The following is a 17,500-nucleotide window of genomic DNA, read 5'->3' on the forward strand; positions in this document are numbered from 1 at the left end:
CTCGGGTTCTGCCACTGCAGTTATTTCAAAGACAGGTCGCTGTTCCATCTCAACTGTAAATGTGGCAGCTGCATTGTGAGCTGAAGTCTTGTCATACTTTGCAGCAAGGGCGAAGACTGGTGCTGTGGATGGAGTCTTGTGGAACACTACGTCCAAAGCAAATGTTTCCGGTGCATAAGCAACAGTGACGATTGCCTTAGGGTTCACCTTGAAAATCTGTAAAACCAATGGTTATTAGATTATTCGAAAAGACTGCCAAGAATTAAATTCATTAGTGGCAACTCGACCATAACTTTGCTGAGACTGAAAGATTCCAATTTCTGTAAATCGATTCTAATGAAAATTTAGTCTTGTGCTTACCTTTCCAGTCAGGAAGACTTCTACCCTGATAGCATTTTCCGAAATTCTCTGCGTCTCCAGTGTACCAGTAATTTTGTTTTCTTCTCCAGGGAAAATATCCAGTTCAATTGTTCCCTTGAAGGTTTCTTCAACAGCTGTGTACTGAGCAGCGACCATGATGGGTTTTGGAAGCACTGGATGGTTCATTCGGACTTCCATGCCCCGTTGCCCCCACCTTCCCTGGTGGTTGACCTTGTATCCAATTTCATATTTAGCTTCAGCTTTGCCCTTATTGGGGTAGAACTTGATTCCAGATTCCCTTGGTGATAGCTTAGCTCTACCTTCCATGGTGCGTGTTGGAGTTCTCATCTGCATCACGTAAGTTGTGGGTGATGGCCGTGTGAAACGGTACCGGTATTTTGCCGTCTCTGGACGATAAGCTCCAATACCTTCTTCCGCGAAAGTAGCAACAGCACGAACAACCTTCAGAGCTTCAACAATTGCTTTCATGTCTACGCCTGCCTCAACAGACTCAATGCCACCTTCTGGCGTAATCTTCAGATCCCACTCAAAGACAGTGGCCGGAGTTTCTCTTTCCATCTTGCAGATACCTACAAATGAACCTTCGCCATTACGCATTTGGTAAGTCATCGTGATGGGCCTCTCCAGCAATGGTGCCTCGGCGGCCACCTGCAAAATGAAACAAATGTTGAACTGTAAGTCTTTCTTTACCAACAATTATTTCCTACAAATTCCAAAATAGAGAGAATTATCTTATGAATTCATATCAGGTTGACAAATTTATCATTACTGTAAAAAATATTGTTACGCACCTTTAATGCTACAACATGTTCTTCTGGTGTCCAGTGATGCTTGAATGCTGTTTCCAGCTGCACTTCAACTTGAGGTGCTGTGTAAAGTACCTTGGCCTCTGCTGCATAGTTAACTGGCCCCCCAAACTTTTCCAAAGAAACAATACTTGTATACTTGTATTCCTTCTCCTCAACATTCTTGTAGTGTAGATTGGAAATGACTTTGGTAGCAGCACCTTCCAGCTGGACATTGCAGAAGGCTTCCATAGCAATGGTCTTCTGAGTAGGCATAGTCAGTATCAGCTTGAATCCGTTTTCCCCTTCTGAGTTCTCCAGGAGAACTGCGGCAGCCAAGTCCAGTTTGATGTGGTAAGGCTCTCCAGCTAAGATGATGTTCCCACTGTAACCAAGTATATGGTCAGATAAAAAGAAAAACATAGAACAGATATACATGACGGTTTTGATGCAGATTAGTAGATACTGATTTAATGATATAAATGTCCAGTACATAAAATCCTCATTTCCCTTTTTTGAATCCTTTAACTACTACCAGGGATAATATCAAGAATAATATAAAAAATCATAATATCAGGAATGATATCAAAAATCATATCAATAATACTATTAAAAATCATAATGAATTGACAATTCGTAAAATAATATATGTCACGTCTTGATAGTAATGAAAATGGTGCACTTACTGGATCTCAGCATGTCCTGGGTTGGAAGAACTGCTTATCAGACTTGCATCTACTACCAGCTTCTTCTCGGGAGATTTATCAGCATCCCAGGAAAATTCCACGTTTGCCTTCTTCTCTCCAATGTTGACATCAGTGAAACCCTTGACCCGACGACGGAACGAAGTCTTGGGCAGAACCAGGTTGTTGAAGCTAACATGGACAAGGTCTTCCGTAATGACAGCATCGACCTTGTTCTCGATGAGGGCAGGAAGCACAAATGCTATGCCTAGAGTGGTCTTCTCGGAACTCTCTTGGACCATTTTCCATTCAACACAAAAGACTGGTTCTTCTCGCTCTTTGATTTCCATCGCAATCATCTGCTTCTTGTTGCCAAATACAATATTGGCACCAATTATGTAGGGCTCACTTGCCATTGCACTGAGCTTGATGTTGGTTTGCAGCTTAGCAATCTTGGGGGTGAGACGTGCCATGATTGGCCCAGTAGCTTCAACTATGACATGCTGTCCATATTTAATGCCTGTTACCAGCATGTAGCGACCTTCTGTTTCTTCTCCAATCTTGGCCTGAACCCTAATGGGTTTCATGTATTTGGGAACTGCGAGCTGAAATGAGAGAAAGAAAATATGAAACGCTTATCGTTTATGGAAAATTGTAGGGTAATATTATGGAAGGGAATTTTTTTCTCATCAGTGTGTTGTTTTCTTACCAAGATATTAGCGTTGTATTCTGTTCCTGATTGCTTATAAATTGCTTCCAGTTCAGCAACCTTCTCATTATCTCCTGTGCGGGTTACTTCGATAGAAGCTCCAATCTTCTCAGCCTGATAGATTACATCGTACGCTGCTTTGTAGGATGATCTACCAAAAGCAACTGTAAAACAAGTAATGAGAATCAAAGTCAAATATAAAACCCTCAATATTTCATGCCAACTTTCACCACTGAAAGCATCAACAACAACGAAAAGACCAATCAAGTCACCTGTAGCTTCATTTCTGATGACGATGCTTTCTGGAAGTGTTCCCTCAATCCTGTGAGTTGCTCCGACAGAGATGACATCCTTCCTTCCCCTTGTTAACCTGAGTGTAGAAGTATGCTCGACTTGTCCAGACTGGCTGCTTTCCCGAATGGAAGATGCCAATTTCCAAGCTCCAATTTCGGTGTGCACTTCCATTTTCCGCAAACTTACAGGTAAAAGAATGTGGAACTTGGGAATGTACCTTGTCCTATACACGTCCTCGTGAGAGAACTCCATAAGATCAGCTCCAACTGAAAAAGATTTCAGTTTTAGACAACAGTCAATCCAAGAAATTAATATTAACACAGAAATGAAAGTAGCATGTTAAGTACGATTAAAATCCAAAATACAGACAAGAAGTCTTATTTTCTTTCTTAATGAATGTTTGGATAAGTTCCTACCTTCGATATTGAGGTTGAAGTATTCAGCAAGAGCATTTTTGGTGTTGCAAATCACATCCACATTGACTTTAGGCCCATTGGTTTTCTTGATGAATTTAGCTTCCACAATGTGAGATTCTGCGGTGAATCTCCTGCTGCGACCGCTGAACACATTGACCTCAAACTCCTTTCCTGCACTTTCTTCCTTCACAATCATGTCCAGTTTAATGCCGCGGGAAATGGCAATCTGACCATAATCGAACTTGACGTAAGTCTCCATTGCCTTGCGTCCTTCCTCGTTGGTGAGAGTGGTCCACACTCCTGCAGCAATGCTGGAAGAATCAAGTTTGGCAGAAACGATGTGGGATCCTTCTTCCTTGGTGTAGGACAGGGTCATTTCTGCTCTCCTTGGTGTTGTGGCACCAGCTGCTTCTACATTCAATTTGATGAATTTATTACCTTTCTTGTTCTTGATGGCAGCAGTCATTAAGTAACCTCTCAAGGAAGGATCTGCTTTCTCAATATACAACTTGGCAATAGCTGGTTCACCAAGTGGCAGGGCATTAGCACGGAAGACATCAGGCATGTTAATGTTGTAGCACACCTTGATACCAAGCACTGGCTCAACAGCATTAAGGCAAGCTGCATGTGTAACCCTTACGTCTCTGACAGTGGGAGGAGTAATCTTCGTCAGCTTCTTTCCTACAGCTTTGACAAGATAGGTCTCAGCCTTGATGTTGAGGAGTTCCATCTTCTCTGGTATTTCCAACTCCATCTGGATTTTCTTGTTCTCTGTTGTTCTGATGTTGATAGAGGCTCCAGTGGCGCTTGAAATAGTGTTCTCCATCTCGATTCCTACCCTAGTTAAGCGGCACTCAAAACCCACAAAACCAGTGGCTTGTACAGAGAGAGCTGGGAAGAGTTTGATGCCGGTCTGCAAATTGCCAGGGTCAGAGAGGATTTGGGCGATGTTGAAGTCGCCTTCCATCTTAAGGCCAGCAACGGCGGTTCCAGCTAATTTGAGTTTGAGTGGTGTGCCTGAATGGTTGGCAGTGAATAATCCATGTAAAGTTGAGCAGTCCTTGCTGTGTTGAGGTTTAGACCCTTCATTTGTTCCAAGGATTCTTCAAAGAAAGAGAAGAAGGTCTCAATGAGTGTGTCAGCTGTGACACCTTTGAGGCTTTCGGCGACATCTGCATAAGTAATCTCGTGTCCCATGATTCGGGCGAATACCTCAGCATGGGTATGTGATCTGCCCTCACCATACAGTTTGCCAAAGAAGTCCGAAATAACAGAAGAATCGATGGATCGCTTGGTCCTCAGAGTTTGCTTGATGTGTTCCATAACCTTAAGGCCTTTCTCTTCTGCAAAACCTGTAATGTCTTGCATAATCTTTCCAAATGTTGCTTTTCGGAGGTATCCTTCTGGGCCAAAGAGTTCTTCAATGATGGAATCAATTCCTTCAAAACGTGCACCAATCTCTGCTAAGTCCATGTGAGTCTCATCCACAGCTGCTTTCATGTTCAGATTGACAGCACGAGGAATGAAAGATCCGGGAGCATAGATGATGTTAGATTCCAGGTCGGCACCCATGCCAAAGGCAGGGGCATGGTAAGACATTTCTACATTTCGAGAGAATTTCCTGAAGTCCTTCTCGAAATCGGTAGGGATGACAACGTTAGTAAGGAGGTATTTCAGGTTTTCTTTGGTGGGGCAGGTGGACTCTTGGATGTTGATCAGATGACCCAAAACAAAGCCGCGCACTGAAATCAAAATATAAGATATGAGCAATTTATGTTATCAGTAACAACGGAAGATAAATAGGAACAAAAAATGAAGATGTGTATGAATGACTGTATCAATACCGGCATTGTCATTATAGTCTCAAATGCCAAACTGTGCTCTAATCTGACCATTAACATAGCTTTGCAAAAGAAAGTGTGGAATTGCACGTACCTTGGGTATTCTCTTCCTCTGAGATCTTTTCAATGATTTGCTCCAGGTGTTCCTTCTCAGCACAGCGAATAGCAGCCAGATAAGAAGCAATGCGGACCTCAGTTTCAAAGGTTGGTCGGGTGGCAATATCAACCAGCTTCTGAACAGTCTATAATGATCAAAATATATCATATTAGCGCACACTACGAGTCAGTATATATATAATCAACGGTATGTGATACTAGATTGTAATTAAAACAGTATCCCATATTGTTATTTGATATGTAATACTTACTGGACGGTCACAGTTGGCTTGTCTGAAGGCTTGTGCTGCAGCTACCCGAATGCTGGTTTCCAGTCCTTCCTTTTCAATGCACTGAGCTGCTGCTCTTGTCACAGCTGGTGTAACAACTCCCATGTTCCCTAATGCTTTGAAGATTGCAAGGGCTTCTTCCTTTTCCTCTACACCAATAGAAGGAGAGCAGTGACCTTCGACCTTGGCAGCCAGAATTTCAGCAATTCTCTCAACTGGAGCTTCTTGATGGCAATGTGGAGTATGACGGCAGTAGTGGTTTACCATGGATGCAGCTGCTAGAAGCAATGAGGGCATTGGGCGAGGGCTCTCAAACAGGGGTGTGAGGGCCTTTACTGCTTCAATGTTGGGTCGTGGAGTGAGGTAAAGTGCCGCTGTGTAGAGAGCAAGGCGTCCTCCTGTTGCTCTTCCATTGAGTATTTCTTGGACCATGACCTTTACTGCACCTGACTCATGGAGGAAAGCAACTGCGTCCAAGAAAATGCTCTCCAACTTGGCAGAGTCACTGCAATAATGTCCTTGTCTCACTTTCTGTGCAATCTCCACAACCACCGTCTCAGGAACACGACGCAACAGATGGAGAGCCTTGGCAACCAGAGCAGCAGCTTCAGCCTCAACTGTGTCCTTGGTTTTCTCACAGATCTCCTTCATGAGCTGATCCAGCTCAGGTGCCAATTCTGGGTCCTTCATTGTTTCATGGTTGTACAAGAGACTTTCAATGTGCATTTCTCCTCGAGGGATGGCAGTGATAGCTGAAGTATCAGTAGTCTCAGAGATGAAGTGCAGTGTTGATTCCTGATTGGCCTCCACATACTTGTAGATTCCAATGGCAGGTCGAACGATGTTCTTGTCGTGACACATGATGGAGGTGTAAATGCCATTGGTGATTTCCTGCTTGCATTCTGACTTGGATTCCTCGATTGGCAGGGGAGCCTTGAGCCATGGTGCAGGTGTTTCAGCAGGTGTTGGGTAACGCTGTTGACAGTGGCGGTGGTTCTTCTCCTTAACGACAATGACCTTTTCTCCTTCAGTCTCAATTTGGTATGTTGTCGGGCATTTTCCTACCACATCGGTCTGAAAGATAGTACAGTTACAGTTAGTTGCTGTTTATTACATAACATGGCATTAAAGTTATTAGTAAATATTTTTAGTATAAATCCAAGCAAATCAACTGACCTCAGTCACTGTCATGCCAGAGCTGACAGTAGAGAGAGAAGGAATGGAGTTCTGGAATGCCGAAGCAACACCCTTTTTGAGGTTGATGGCCCATGGTTCGTCGTCTGGGTGAGCGCACACGTGTTGCACCCTCCCGTCGACAACAGCCACCACCAACGGATGTCTTTCCAGCGTCCTGGCAGCGATGGGGCCTGCACGAAACGAGACCATTGTTGACATACACATTACTAGGACTTGATTTCTACTAGCGGCTAGATGATGATGTCTTGACTAGAGATATTTGGTGGTAGAATGAGTGGTGTTAGGTGACGCTTACCTCGGGCGCCATCCATCTTCATGTTGTTGAAGGAGATGGCCACGTCGCAAGGGCTGATCCAGGTGAGATCAACAACTCGTGCTGCCCATCGGTCACAGAGACGCCGTCGTCCACGCCCTTGAGCTGGACTCTGGACTTTCCGGAGTATTGGTAGGTGTAGGTCTTCTCGGGTTGGTAGGCCAGTTTGGGGGATCCGCTGATGGGACATTCGGTGGAGCATCTCGGCAAGTCTGCTCGCCAGGGGGCTGTAAAAAAAACAAAATATTGAATCACACACACATATATTTATATATAAATACATATATATTTATTCATGTACACACATTAGAGTATAACATTTGTGTATAGTAATGATAATCAAAATGTAATAAATATATCTGGTATTTAAAAGCAACAAAAGAATCACCAGGTACAATAAGTTTTCGAGCATAGTAGCTGAGGTTCAATACCACTCACCTGCAAGACCACCTGCCACGGCGAGAAACGAAGAGAAAGGCTTGAGGTCGTCATGGTGGCTGGACGCGGTCACTACACGACCTATACTGCACTGGCCCGGTCACCCTGAGTCCTTCGTGTCTCCGGGCTTATATACCCGTCGATGTCTCCAGCTGATCGGGAATCGAAGGACGTGATTGATTAAAGAGATCGTAGAGTTAGCGAACATAAATGAACCTTTTTTTTCGACTATTTTAAGTGAGGTTTTGCCTTTTGTCAGCAAGCAGTGAAGTGTTTTGTTGTAAAGCTTAATGCGAACATAGATTAATCTGATGACATAATGCATATCGAAGTAAAATTAATATATAAGTGTGTCGGCAAAAGTATTCAGAAAATAACTAAGAATCCAATAAATTACTAAAATGATATATATATAATATATATATATATAATATATATATATTATATATAAAACTATGTATATATATATATATATATATATATATATATATATATATATATTATATATGTATGTATGTATTTATATATATATATATATAATATAATATATATATATATTATATATATATATATATATATATATATATATATATATATAAATGCACTCTCTCTTTTTCTGTATGTAAATATGTATATATATATATATATATATATATATATATATATATATATATATATATATACATATATACATAGATATACATATATATAAATATATATATATATATATATATTATATATATATATATATATATATATATATAAATATATATATGCATATATATATATATATATATATATAATATATATATATATATATTATATATGTGTGTGTGTGGTGTGTGTGTGTGTGTGTGTGTGTGTGTGTGTGTGTGTATACATATATACATATACATACATACATGTCTATATATATATATATATATATATATATATATATATATATATATATATATATATATATATGTGTGTGTGTGTGTGTGTGTGTGTGTGTGTGTGTGTGTGTGTGTGTGTGTTTATATATATACATATATTATTACGTGTTTCATCATATAATTTCTATTGTTTTGTAACGTTTAGATATATAAAACATATATTTCCTAATAACGAAAATTATACATGAACGATAAGGATAAAGACATTCGTTACAGTTTCACTAATCATTTATTTTTGTGGTTTTTTCATGATGCTTTCACGTAACAAAATATAACATCTATAACCATATCCCAAATCTGAATGAGTCGTCAACATTTTAGGCGAATGTAAACATACAAATGGGTATGTTTAACATGTCAAGAGAAAGAAATCCTCCACCCCTCTCAGGGCACAGATGGTTCTGTAGGCTTGGGCGGCGTCGCAAGCATTGCGGGCAGCGTGGCACATGTCAATGAATGGCTGTGGGTGAACCACTGGGTTACACCTTGAGCGAATCCCCAGCAATGTTTGACACTGAATTAGGCGAGCTACTGTGGTCTCACTACGAGGAACCTCAGGGGTAGAGCACCCTTGGTCTTCCTGCCAAGCAGATACCAACTCGCGGGGGCTGGAGGCTTGTACACCGGTGGGCATGAGACGGTCATCAGCAATTTCTCCGGTGTTGGGACCCAGTAGCCCTGCTACGCGTCCATAGGTCCAACCTGAAGCTTCAACTGCTACGACCTGGCCTGTCTTAGCAACGACCACCTTCATGAGGGGACATCCCACCTCAATGTGTTTAGCTGCGTTGACAATCCTAATGTTTCCGATAGTTTGTTGGGATCCCGTGAGTGGACGACCATCAACAAGGACTTCAAAGTCAGGCTTGATGACGACACTGGCTGCTGGTGTGTTGAGCTCAAGCTGTGGTGGGGCTGAGGGCTGTGGATGGGACATCATGAGGCGGTGGGAGCCGTGAGCAGCCAGAAGAACCTTGCAGGGGGAACGAGGTGCTCGCACAACAAGGCCGTCAAAGGTGAGGATCTCACTACCTCCAACTACCATGGCTGTTCGTGGGTAGGGTGGCAGCACGTCTGTTATGTATCGCGGGATGAAGTTGTAGTATGCCCAGATTGCATGTTCGACGGGAATGGGAATGTATTCCAGGTACGCAAATATGAGGTTCTCCAGCATTGTGATAGGGTTGGGCACTGCTTCCTGTGCTACTTGTGTCAGGGAATACAAGGGTCGATGAAGGGGAATTTCGACTTCAATGCCGTTGCCTTCTCTTTCAATTGAAACGTAAAGGAGCTCGTTGAGAATGAGGCTGACAACTCTTTCAGCTTCCACAGCAAACACTCGTTCCTGTGGGAAAGAAAAGGAATACAGAGTAATCAACATGGCATGTAATAAGTATATTCACACTATAATCATAATGGACTCGATTTTTCTGTGCACGTTTCGTAATAAAGATACACTAAAATACACTAAAAATATAGATAAACAATCACTAACCGAATTGAAGAGATGCATAATGTAGTCAATGATCCTCTGAACAGCTGGTGACTCCATGATCCTCTCACGCACAATATCAACATCACGCTCGAGAGTAGCCATCACCTTGGTAAGGACGTGTTTAATGGCCTCATACTCCTCAGGATACTCTTCCAACACAGCTTCCACTTCCCGCCTCACAATCCTGAATGCTTCAGTGTTTTCAATATATTCAAGAATAACTCGAATTGGTTCAGGTACCTCTCTAGTTTCCAAAATCCGTGCCACTGCCATCACAGCTGAAAAAGTAATGAAATATATAGCCTATAAATCTTGAAATTGAAGTCCCTTTAGATCCAATAAAATATCATAGTGCAGTAACTCAGCTCTAATAAGATGTCAATGAACCTACTTTCCATGATGACTTCAGTAATGTCTTCCATTTCCAACTGGCATCTCTGGATCACTCTGACCAGACTGGTAGAAATATCGCGTTGAAGACGAGCTATCTGTGACCATACGCCAAGGTACACACGCGATACGAAGGACACTGCAGGGCTTTCGAGGATATCAGCAATGATTCCACTGTCAAGGATTCTCATCTCTGATAAGATGTCTCGGTAAATGGCGTTGAGTTCTTCCCTGGCTTCGCCCACTAGAATGACCAACTGAGAGGACTGGAAATGAATACCCTTTTGAGCAGCTTCTTCCTTGAGGAACTGGACGACCTCCATTACAAATGTTTTGAGAGACATGGCGACTTCTGTAAGATCTTCACTCACTTCACTCTAGAAATATATAACGAAATATTGAATTAGGGCTCAGTATAAGATTTGATGATGAAAAGGAATGAATAAAAATCATTGTGCGAAAGAAATTAAATGGAAAGCATGTTTAGACTCACCATTAGAACCTGTGCCTCTTCTGGTCCATAAGCCATCTCAACCTTAAGCATTGTGGGAGAAGCCAACTTCACAGCAGCTACAGCAACACCGCGAATCTCCTCAGCTCTGCCACTTGCCACATACACACCAGCTTCAGCAGTATCAGGGTACCGGAGGCCGAGCCTGGCAGTGTATTCCTTTTCTCCGCCGTGTCTCATTGTGGTTAGCTCAATGAAGGCGGGCTTGCACATCTTGGAGAAGATGTTGTATTTTCCAAAAGCAGGTGCATTTGCAATAGCCTTTATTCTGATACCGTTGCAGGGGACTTCTTCCTCGGGTTCTGCCACTGCAGTTATTTCAAAGACAGGTCGCTGTTCCATCTCAACTGTAAATGTGGCAGCTGCATTGTGAGCTGAAGTCTTGTCATACTTTGCAGCAAGGGCGAAGACTGGTGCTGTGGATGGAGTCTTGTGGAACACTACGTCCAAAGCAAATGTTTCCGGTGCATAAGCGACAGTGACGATTGCCTTAGGGTTCACTTGCAAAATCTGTAAAACCAATAGTTATTCCAAAATAGTATTCCAAATAAATAAAATAGTATTCTAAAAGACTGCCAAGTATTAAATATATTAGTGGTAACTCGACCATAATTTTGCTGAGACTGAAATCGATTCTAATGAAAATTTAGTCTTGTGCTTACCTTTCCAGTCAGGAAGACTTCTACCCTGATAGCATTTTCCGAAATTCTCTGCGTCTCCAGTGTACCAGTAATTTTGTTTTCTTCTCCAGGGAAAATATCCAGTTCAATTGTTCCCTTGAAGGTTTCTTCAACAGCTGTGTACTGAGCAGCGACCATGATGGGTTTTGGAAGCACTGGATGGTTCATTCGGACTTCCATGCCCCGTTGCCCCCACCTTCCCTGGTGGTTGACCTTGTATCCAATTTCGTATTTAGCTTCAGCTTTGCCCTTATTGGGGTAGAACTTGATTCCAGATTCCCTTGGTGATAGCTTAGCTCTACCTTCCATGGTGCGTGTTGGAGTTCTCATCTGCATCACGTAAGTTGTGGGTGATGGCCGTGTGAAACGGTACCGGTATTTTGCCGTCTCTGGACGATAAGCTCCAATACCTTCTTCCGCGAAAGTAGCAACAGCACGAACAACCTTCAGAGCTTCAACAATTGCTTTCATGTCTACGCCTGCCTCAACAGACTCAATGCCACCTTCTGGTGTAATCTTCAGATCCCACTCAAAGACAGTGGCCGGAGTTTCTCTTTCCATCTTGCAGATACCTACAAATGAACCTTCGCCATTACGCATTTGGTAAGTCATCGTGATGGGCCTCTCCAGCAATGGTGCCTCGGCGGCCACCTGCAAAATGAAACAAATGTTGGACTGTAAGTCTTTCTTTACCAACAATTATTTCCTACAAATTCCAAAATAGAGAGAATTATCTTCTTATGAATTCATATCAGGTTGACAAATTTATCATTACTGTAAAAAATATTGTTACGCACCTTTAATGCTATAACATGTTCTTCTGGTGTCCAGTGATGCTTGAATGCTGTTTCCAGCTGCACTTCAACTTGAGGTGCTGTGTAAAGTACCTTGGCCTCTGCTGCATAGTTAACTGGCCCCCCAAGCTTTTCCAAAGAAACAATACTTGTATACTTGTATTCCTTCTCCTCCACATTCTTGTAGTGTAGATTGGAAATGACTTTGGTAGCAGCACCTTCCAGCTGGACATTGCAGAAGGCTTCCATAGCAATGGTCTTCTGAGTAGGCATAGTCAGTATCAGCTTGAATCCGTTTTCCCCTTCTGAGTTCTCCAGGAGAACTGCGGCAGCCAAGTCCAGTTTGATGTGGTAAGGCTCTCCAGCTAAGATGATGTTCCCACTGTAACCAAGTATATGGTCAGATAAAAAGAAAAACATAGAACAGATACACATGACGGTTTTGATGCAGATTAGTAGATACTGATTTAATGATATAAATGTCCAGTACATAAAATCCTCATTTCCTTTTTTTCAATCCTTTAACTACTACCAGGGATAATATCAAGAATAATATAAAAAATCATAATATCAGGAATGATATCAAAAATTATATCAAGAATACTATTAAAAATCATAATGAATAGACAATTCGTAAAATAATATATGTCACGTCTTGATAGTAATGAAAATGGTGCACTTACTGGATCTCAGCATGTCCTGGGTTGGAAGAACTGCTTATCAGACTTGCATCTACTACCAACTTCTTCTCGGGAGATTTATCAGCATCCCAGGAAAATTCCACGTTTGCCCTCTTCTCTCCAATGTTGACATCAGCGAAACCCTTGACCCGACGACGGTACGAAGTCTTGGGCAGAACCAGGTTGTTGAAGCTAACATGGACAAGGTCTTCCGTAATGACAGCATCGACCTTGTTCTCGATGAGGGCAGGAAGCACAAATGCTATGCCTAGAGTGGTCTTCTCAGCACTTTCTCGTACCATTTTCCATTCAACACCAAAGACTGGTTCTTCTCGCTCTTTGATTTCCATGGCAATCATCTGCTTCTTGTTGCCAAACACAAAGTTGGCACCAATGATGTAGGGCTCACTTGCCATTGCACTGAGCTTGATGTTGGTTTGCAGCTTAGCAATCTTGGGGGTGAGACGTGCCATGATTGGCCCAGTAGCTTCAACTATCACATGCTGTCCATGTTTAATGCCTGTTACCAGCATGTAGCGACCTTCTGTTTCTTCTCCAATCTTGGCCTGAACCCTAATGGGTTTCATGTATTTGGGAACTGCGAGCTGAAATGAGAGAAAGAAAATATGAAACGCTTATCGTTTATGGAAAATTGTAGGGTAATATTATAGAAGGGAATTTTTTTCTCATCAGTGCGTTGTTTTCTTACCAAGATATTAGCGTTGTATTCTGTTCCTGATTGCTTATAAATTGCTTCCAGTTCAGCAACCTTCTCATTATCTCCTGTGCGGGTTACTTCGATAGAAGCTCCAATCTTCTCAGCCTGATAGATTACATCGTACGCTGCTTTGTAGGATGATCTACCAAAAGCAACTGTAAAACAAGTAATGAGAATCAAAGTCAAATATAAAACCCTCAATATTTCATGCCAACTTTCACCACTGAAAGCATCAACAACAACGAAAAGACCAAGCAAGTCACCTGTAGCTTCATTTCTGATGACGATGCTTTCTGGAAGTGTTCCCTCAATCCTGTGAGTTGCTCCGACAGAGATGACATCCTTCCTTCCCCTTGTTAACCTGAGTGTAGAAGTATGCTCGCAGACTTGTCCAGACTGGCTGCTTTCCCGAATGGAAGATGCCAATTTCCAAGCTCCAATTTCGGTGTGCACTTCCATTTTCCGCAAACTTACAGGTAAAAGAATGTGGAACTTGGGAATGTACCTTGTCCTATACACGTCCTCGTGAGAGAACTCCATAAGATCAGCTCCAACTGAAAAAGATTTCAGTTTTAGACAACAGTCAATCCAAGAAATTTATATTAACACAGAAATGAAAGTAGCATGTTAAGTACGATTAAAATCCAAAATACAGACAAGAAGTCTTATTTTCTTTCTTAATGAATGTTTGGATAAGTTCCTACCTTCGATATTGAGGTTGAAGTATTCAGCAAGAGCATTTTTGGTGTTGCAAATCACATCCACATTGACTTTAGGCCCATTGGTTTTCTTGATGAATTTAGCTTCCACAATGTGAGATTCTGGGGTGAATCTCCTGCTGCGACCGCTGAACACATTGACCTCAAACTCCTTTCCTGCACTTTCTTCCTTCACAATCATGTCCAGTTTAATGCCGCGGGAAATGGCAATCTGACCATAATCGAACTTGACGTAAGTCTCCATTGCCTTGTGTCCTTCCTCGTTGGTGAGAGTGGTCCATACTCCTGCAGCAATGCTGGAAGAATCAAGTTTGGCAGAAACGATGTGGGATCCTTCTTCCTTGGTGTAGGACAGGGTCATTTCTGCTCTCCTTGGTGTTGTGGCACCAGCTGCTTCTACATTCAATTTGATGAATTTATTACCTTTTTTGTTCTTGATGGCAGCAGTCATTAAGTAACCTCTCATGGAAGGATCTGCTTTCTCAATATACAACTTGGCAATAGCTGGTTCACCAAGTGGCAGGCCATTAGCACGGAAGACATCAGGCATGTTAATGTTGTAGCACACCTTGATGCCAAGCACTGGCTCAACAGCATTAAGGCAAGCTGCATGTGTAACCCTTACATCTCTGATGGTGGGAGGAGTAATCTTCGTCAGCTTCTTTCCTACAGCTTTGACAAGATAGGTCTCAGCCTTGATGTTGAGGAGTTCCATCTTCTCTGGTATTTCCAACTCCATCTGGATTTTCTTGTTCTCTGTTGTTCTGATGTTGATAGAGGCTCCAGTGGCGCTTGAAATAGTGTTCTCCATCTCGATTCCTACCCTAGTTAAGCGGCACTCAAAACCCACAAAACCAGTGGCTTGTACAGAGAGAGCTGGGAAGAGTTTGATGCCGGTCTGCAAATTGCCAGGGTCAGAGAGGATTTGGGCGATGTTGAAGTCGCCTTCCATCTTAAGGCCAGCAACGGCGGTTCCAGCTAATTTGAGTTTGAGTGGTGTGCCCTGAATGGTTGGCAGTGAATAATCCATGTAAAGTTGAGCAGTCCTTGCTGTGTTGAGGTTTAGACCCTTCATTTGTTCCAAGGATTCTTCAAAGAAAGAGAAGAAGGTCTCAATGAGTGTGTCAGCTGTGACACCTTTGAGGCTTTCGGCGACATCTGCATAAGTAATCTCGTGTCCCATGATTCGGGCGAATACCTCAGCATGGGTATGTGATCTGCCCTCACCATACAGTTTGCCAAAGAAGTCCGAAATAACAGAAGAATCGATGGATCGCTTGGTCCTCAGAGTTTGCTTGATGTGTTCCATAACCTTAAGGCCTTTCTCTTCTGCAAAACCTGTAATGTCTTGCATAATCTTTCCAAATGTTGCTTTTCGGAGGTATCCTTCTGGGCCAAAGAGTTCTTCAATGATGGAATCAATTCCTTCAAAACGTGCACCAATCTCTGCTAAGTCCATGTGAGTCTCATCCACAGCTGCTTTCATGTTCAAATTGACAGCACGAGGAATGAAAGATCCGGGAGCATAGATGATGTTAGATTCCAGGTCGGCACCCATGCCAAAGGCAGGGGCATGGTAAGACATTTCTACATTTCGAGAGAATTTCCTGAAGTCCTTCTCGAAATCGGTAGGGATGACAACGTTAGTAAGGAGGTATTTCAGGTTTTCTTTGGTGGGGCAGGTGGACTCTTGGATGTTGATCAGATGACCCAAAACAAATCCACGCACTGAAATCAAAATATAAAATATGAGCAATTTATGTTATCAGTAACAACGGAAGATAAATAGGAACAAAAAATGAAGATGTGTATGAATGACTGTATCAATACCGGCACTGTCATTATAGTCTCAAATGCCAAACTGTGCTCTAATCTGACCATTAACATAGCTTTGCAAAAGAAAGTGTGGAATTGCACGTACCTTGGGTATTCTCTTCCTCTGAGATCTTTTCAATGATTTGTTCCAGGTGTTCCTTCTCAGCACAGCGAATAGCAGCCAGATAAGAGGCAATGCGGACCTCTGTTTCAAAGGTTGGTCGGGTGGCAATATCAACCAGCTTCTGAACAGCCTATAGTGATCAAAATATATCATATTAGCGCACACTACCAGTTAGTAAATATATAATCAACGGTATGTGATACTAGATTGTAATTAAAACAGTATCCCATATTGTTATTTGATATGTAATACTTACTGGACGGTCACAGTTGGCTTGTCTGAAGGCTTGTGCTGCAGCTACCCGAATGCTGGTTTCCAGTCCTTCCTTTTCAATGCACTGAGCTGCTGCTCTTGTCACAGCAGGTGTAACAACTCCCATGTTCCCTAATGCTTTGAAGATTGCAAGGGCTTCTTCCTTTTCCTCTACACCAATAGAAGGAGAGCAGTGACCTTCGACCTTGGCGGCCAGAATTTCAGCAATTCTCTCAACTGGAGCTTCTTGATGGCAATGTGGAGTATGACGGCAGTAGTGGTTTACCATGGATGCAGCTGCTAGAAGCAATGAGGGCATTGGGCGAGGGCTCTCAAACAGGGGTGTGAGGGCCTTTACTGCTTCAATGTTGGGTCGTGGGGTGAGGTAAAGTGCCGCTGTGTAGAGAGCAAGGCGTCCTCCTGTTGCTCTTCCATTGAGTATTTCTTGGACCATGACCTTTACTGCACCTGACTCATGGAGGAAAGCAACTGCGTCCAAGAAGATGCTCTCCAACTTGGCAGAGTCACTGCAATAATGTCCTTGTCTCACTTTCTGTGCAATCTCCACAACCACCGTCTCAGGAACACGACGCAACAGATGGAGAGCCTTGGCAACCAGAGCAGCAGCTTCAGCCTCAACTGTGTCCTTGGTTTTCTCACAGATCTCCTTCATGAGCTGATCCAGCTCAGGTGCCAATTCTGGGTCCTTCATTGTTTCATGGTTGTACAAGAGACTTTCAATGTGCATTTCTCCTCGAGGGATGGCAGTGATAGCTGAAGTATCAGTAGTCTCAGAGATGAAGTGCAGTGTTGATTCCTGATTGGCCTCCACATACTTGTAGATTCCAATGGCAGGTCGAACGATGTTCTTGTCGTGACACATGATGGAGGTGTAAATGCCATTGGTGATTTCCTGCTTGCATTCTGACTTGGATTCCTCGATT

The 17,500-nt window shown here is 42.5% G+C and overlaps 2 protein-coding genes across 2 annotated transcripts in view; both read right to left on the minus strand.

Moving 5' to 3' along the window:
- LOC147466664 (vitellogenin-like) overlaps positions 1 to 7,497 on the minus strand; it is a 9,880-nt gene extending 2,383 nt beyond the window's left edge. Inside the window, 14 exon segments of the mRNA XM_086534955.1 lie at positions 1 to 216; positions 361 to 1,029; positions 1,173 to 1,551; positions 1,853 to 2,454; positions 2,559 to 2,722; positions 2,831 to 3,118; positions 3,269 to 4,267; positions 4,270 to 5,010; positions 5,204 to 5,351; positions 5,478 to 6,569; positions 6,672 to 6,862; positions 6,988 to 7,060; positions 7,063 to 7,232; positions 7,437 to 7,497. The exon segment at positions 1 to 216 is cut by the window's left edge and continues 312 nt beyond it. Coding sequence (XP_086391081.1) covers positions 1 to 216; positions 361 to 1,029; positions 1,173 to 1,551; positions 1,853 to 2,454; positions 2,559 to 2,722; positions 2,831 to 3,118; positions 3,269 to 4,267; positions 4,270 to 5,010; positions 5,204 to 5,351; positions 5,478 to 6,569; positions 6,672 to 6,862; positions 6,988 to 7,060; positions 7,063 to 7,232; positions 7,437 to 7,497 — 5,793 coding nt within the window.
- Positions 7,498 to 8,712: 1,215 nt separating this feature from the next.
- Positions 8,713 to 17,500, minus strand: part of LOC122250040 (vitellogenin) — a 9,950-nt gene continuing 1,162 nt past the window's right edge. Inside the window, exons 4-15 of the mRNA XM_086535129.1 lie at positions 16,561 to 17,500; positions 16,287 to 16,434; positions 14,351 to 16,093; positions 13,910 to 14,200; positions 13,638 to 13,801; positions 12,932 to 13,533; positions 12,252 to 12,630; positions 11,437 to 12,105; positions 10,757 to 11,284; positions 10,265 to 10,640; positions 9,874 to 10,151; positions 8,713 to 9,723 (exon numbers count right to left, since the gene is read on the minus strand). The exon at positions 16,561 to 17,500 is cut by the window's right edge and continues 152 nt beyond it. Of these exons, the coding sequence (XP_086391255.1) occupies positions 8,728 to 9,723; positions 9,874 to 10,151; positions 10,265 to 10,640; positions 10,757 to 11,284; positions 11,437 to 12,105; positions 12,252 to 12,630; positions 12,932 to 13,533; positions 13,638 to 13,801; positions 13,910 to 14,200; positions 14,351 to 16,093; positions 16,287 to 16,434; positions 16,561 to 17,500 (7,114 nt within the window). The 3' untranslated portion in view covers positions 8,713 to 8,727. The remainder of the gene's footprint in view (positions 9,724 to 9,873; positions 10,152 to 10,264; positions 10,641 to 10,756; positions 11,285 to 11,436; positions 12,106 to 12,251; positions 12,631 to 12,931; positions 13,534 to 13,637; positions 13,802 to 13,909; positions 14,201 to 14,350; positions 16,094 to 16,286; positions 16,435 to 16,560) is intronic.

The sequence above is a fragment of the Penaeus japonicus genome, unplaced genomic scaffold (assembly GCF_977035675.1).
Source record: "Penaeus japonicus unplaced genomic scaffold, GWHDUDI00000001_assembly GWHDUDI00000042, whole genome shotgun sequence".
In the NCBI taxonomy this organism is placed as follows: Eukaryota; Metazoa; Arthropoda; class Malacostraca; order Decapoda; family Penaeidae; genus Penaeus; species Penaeus japonicus.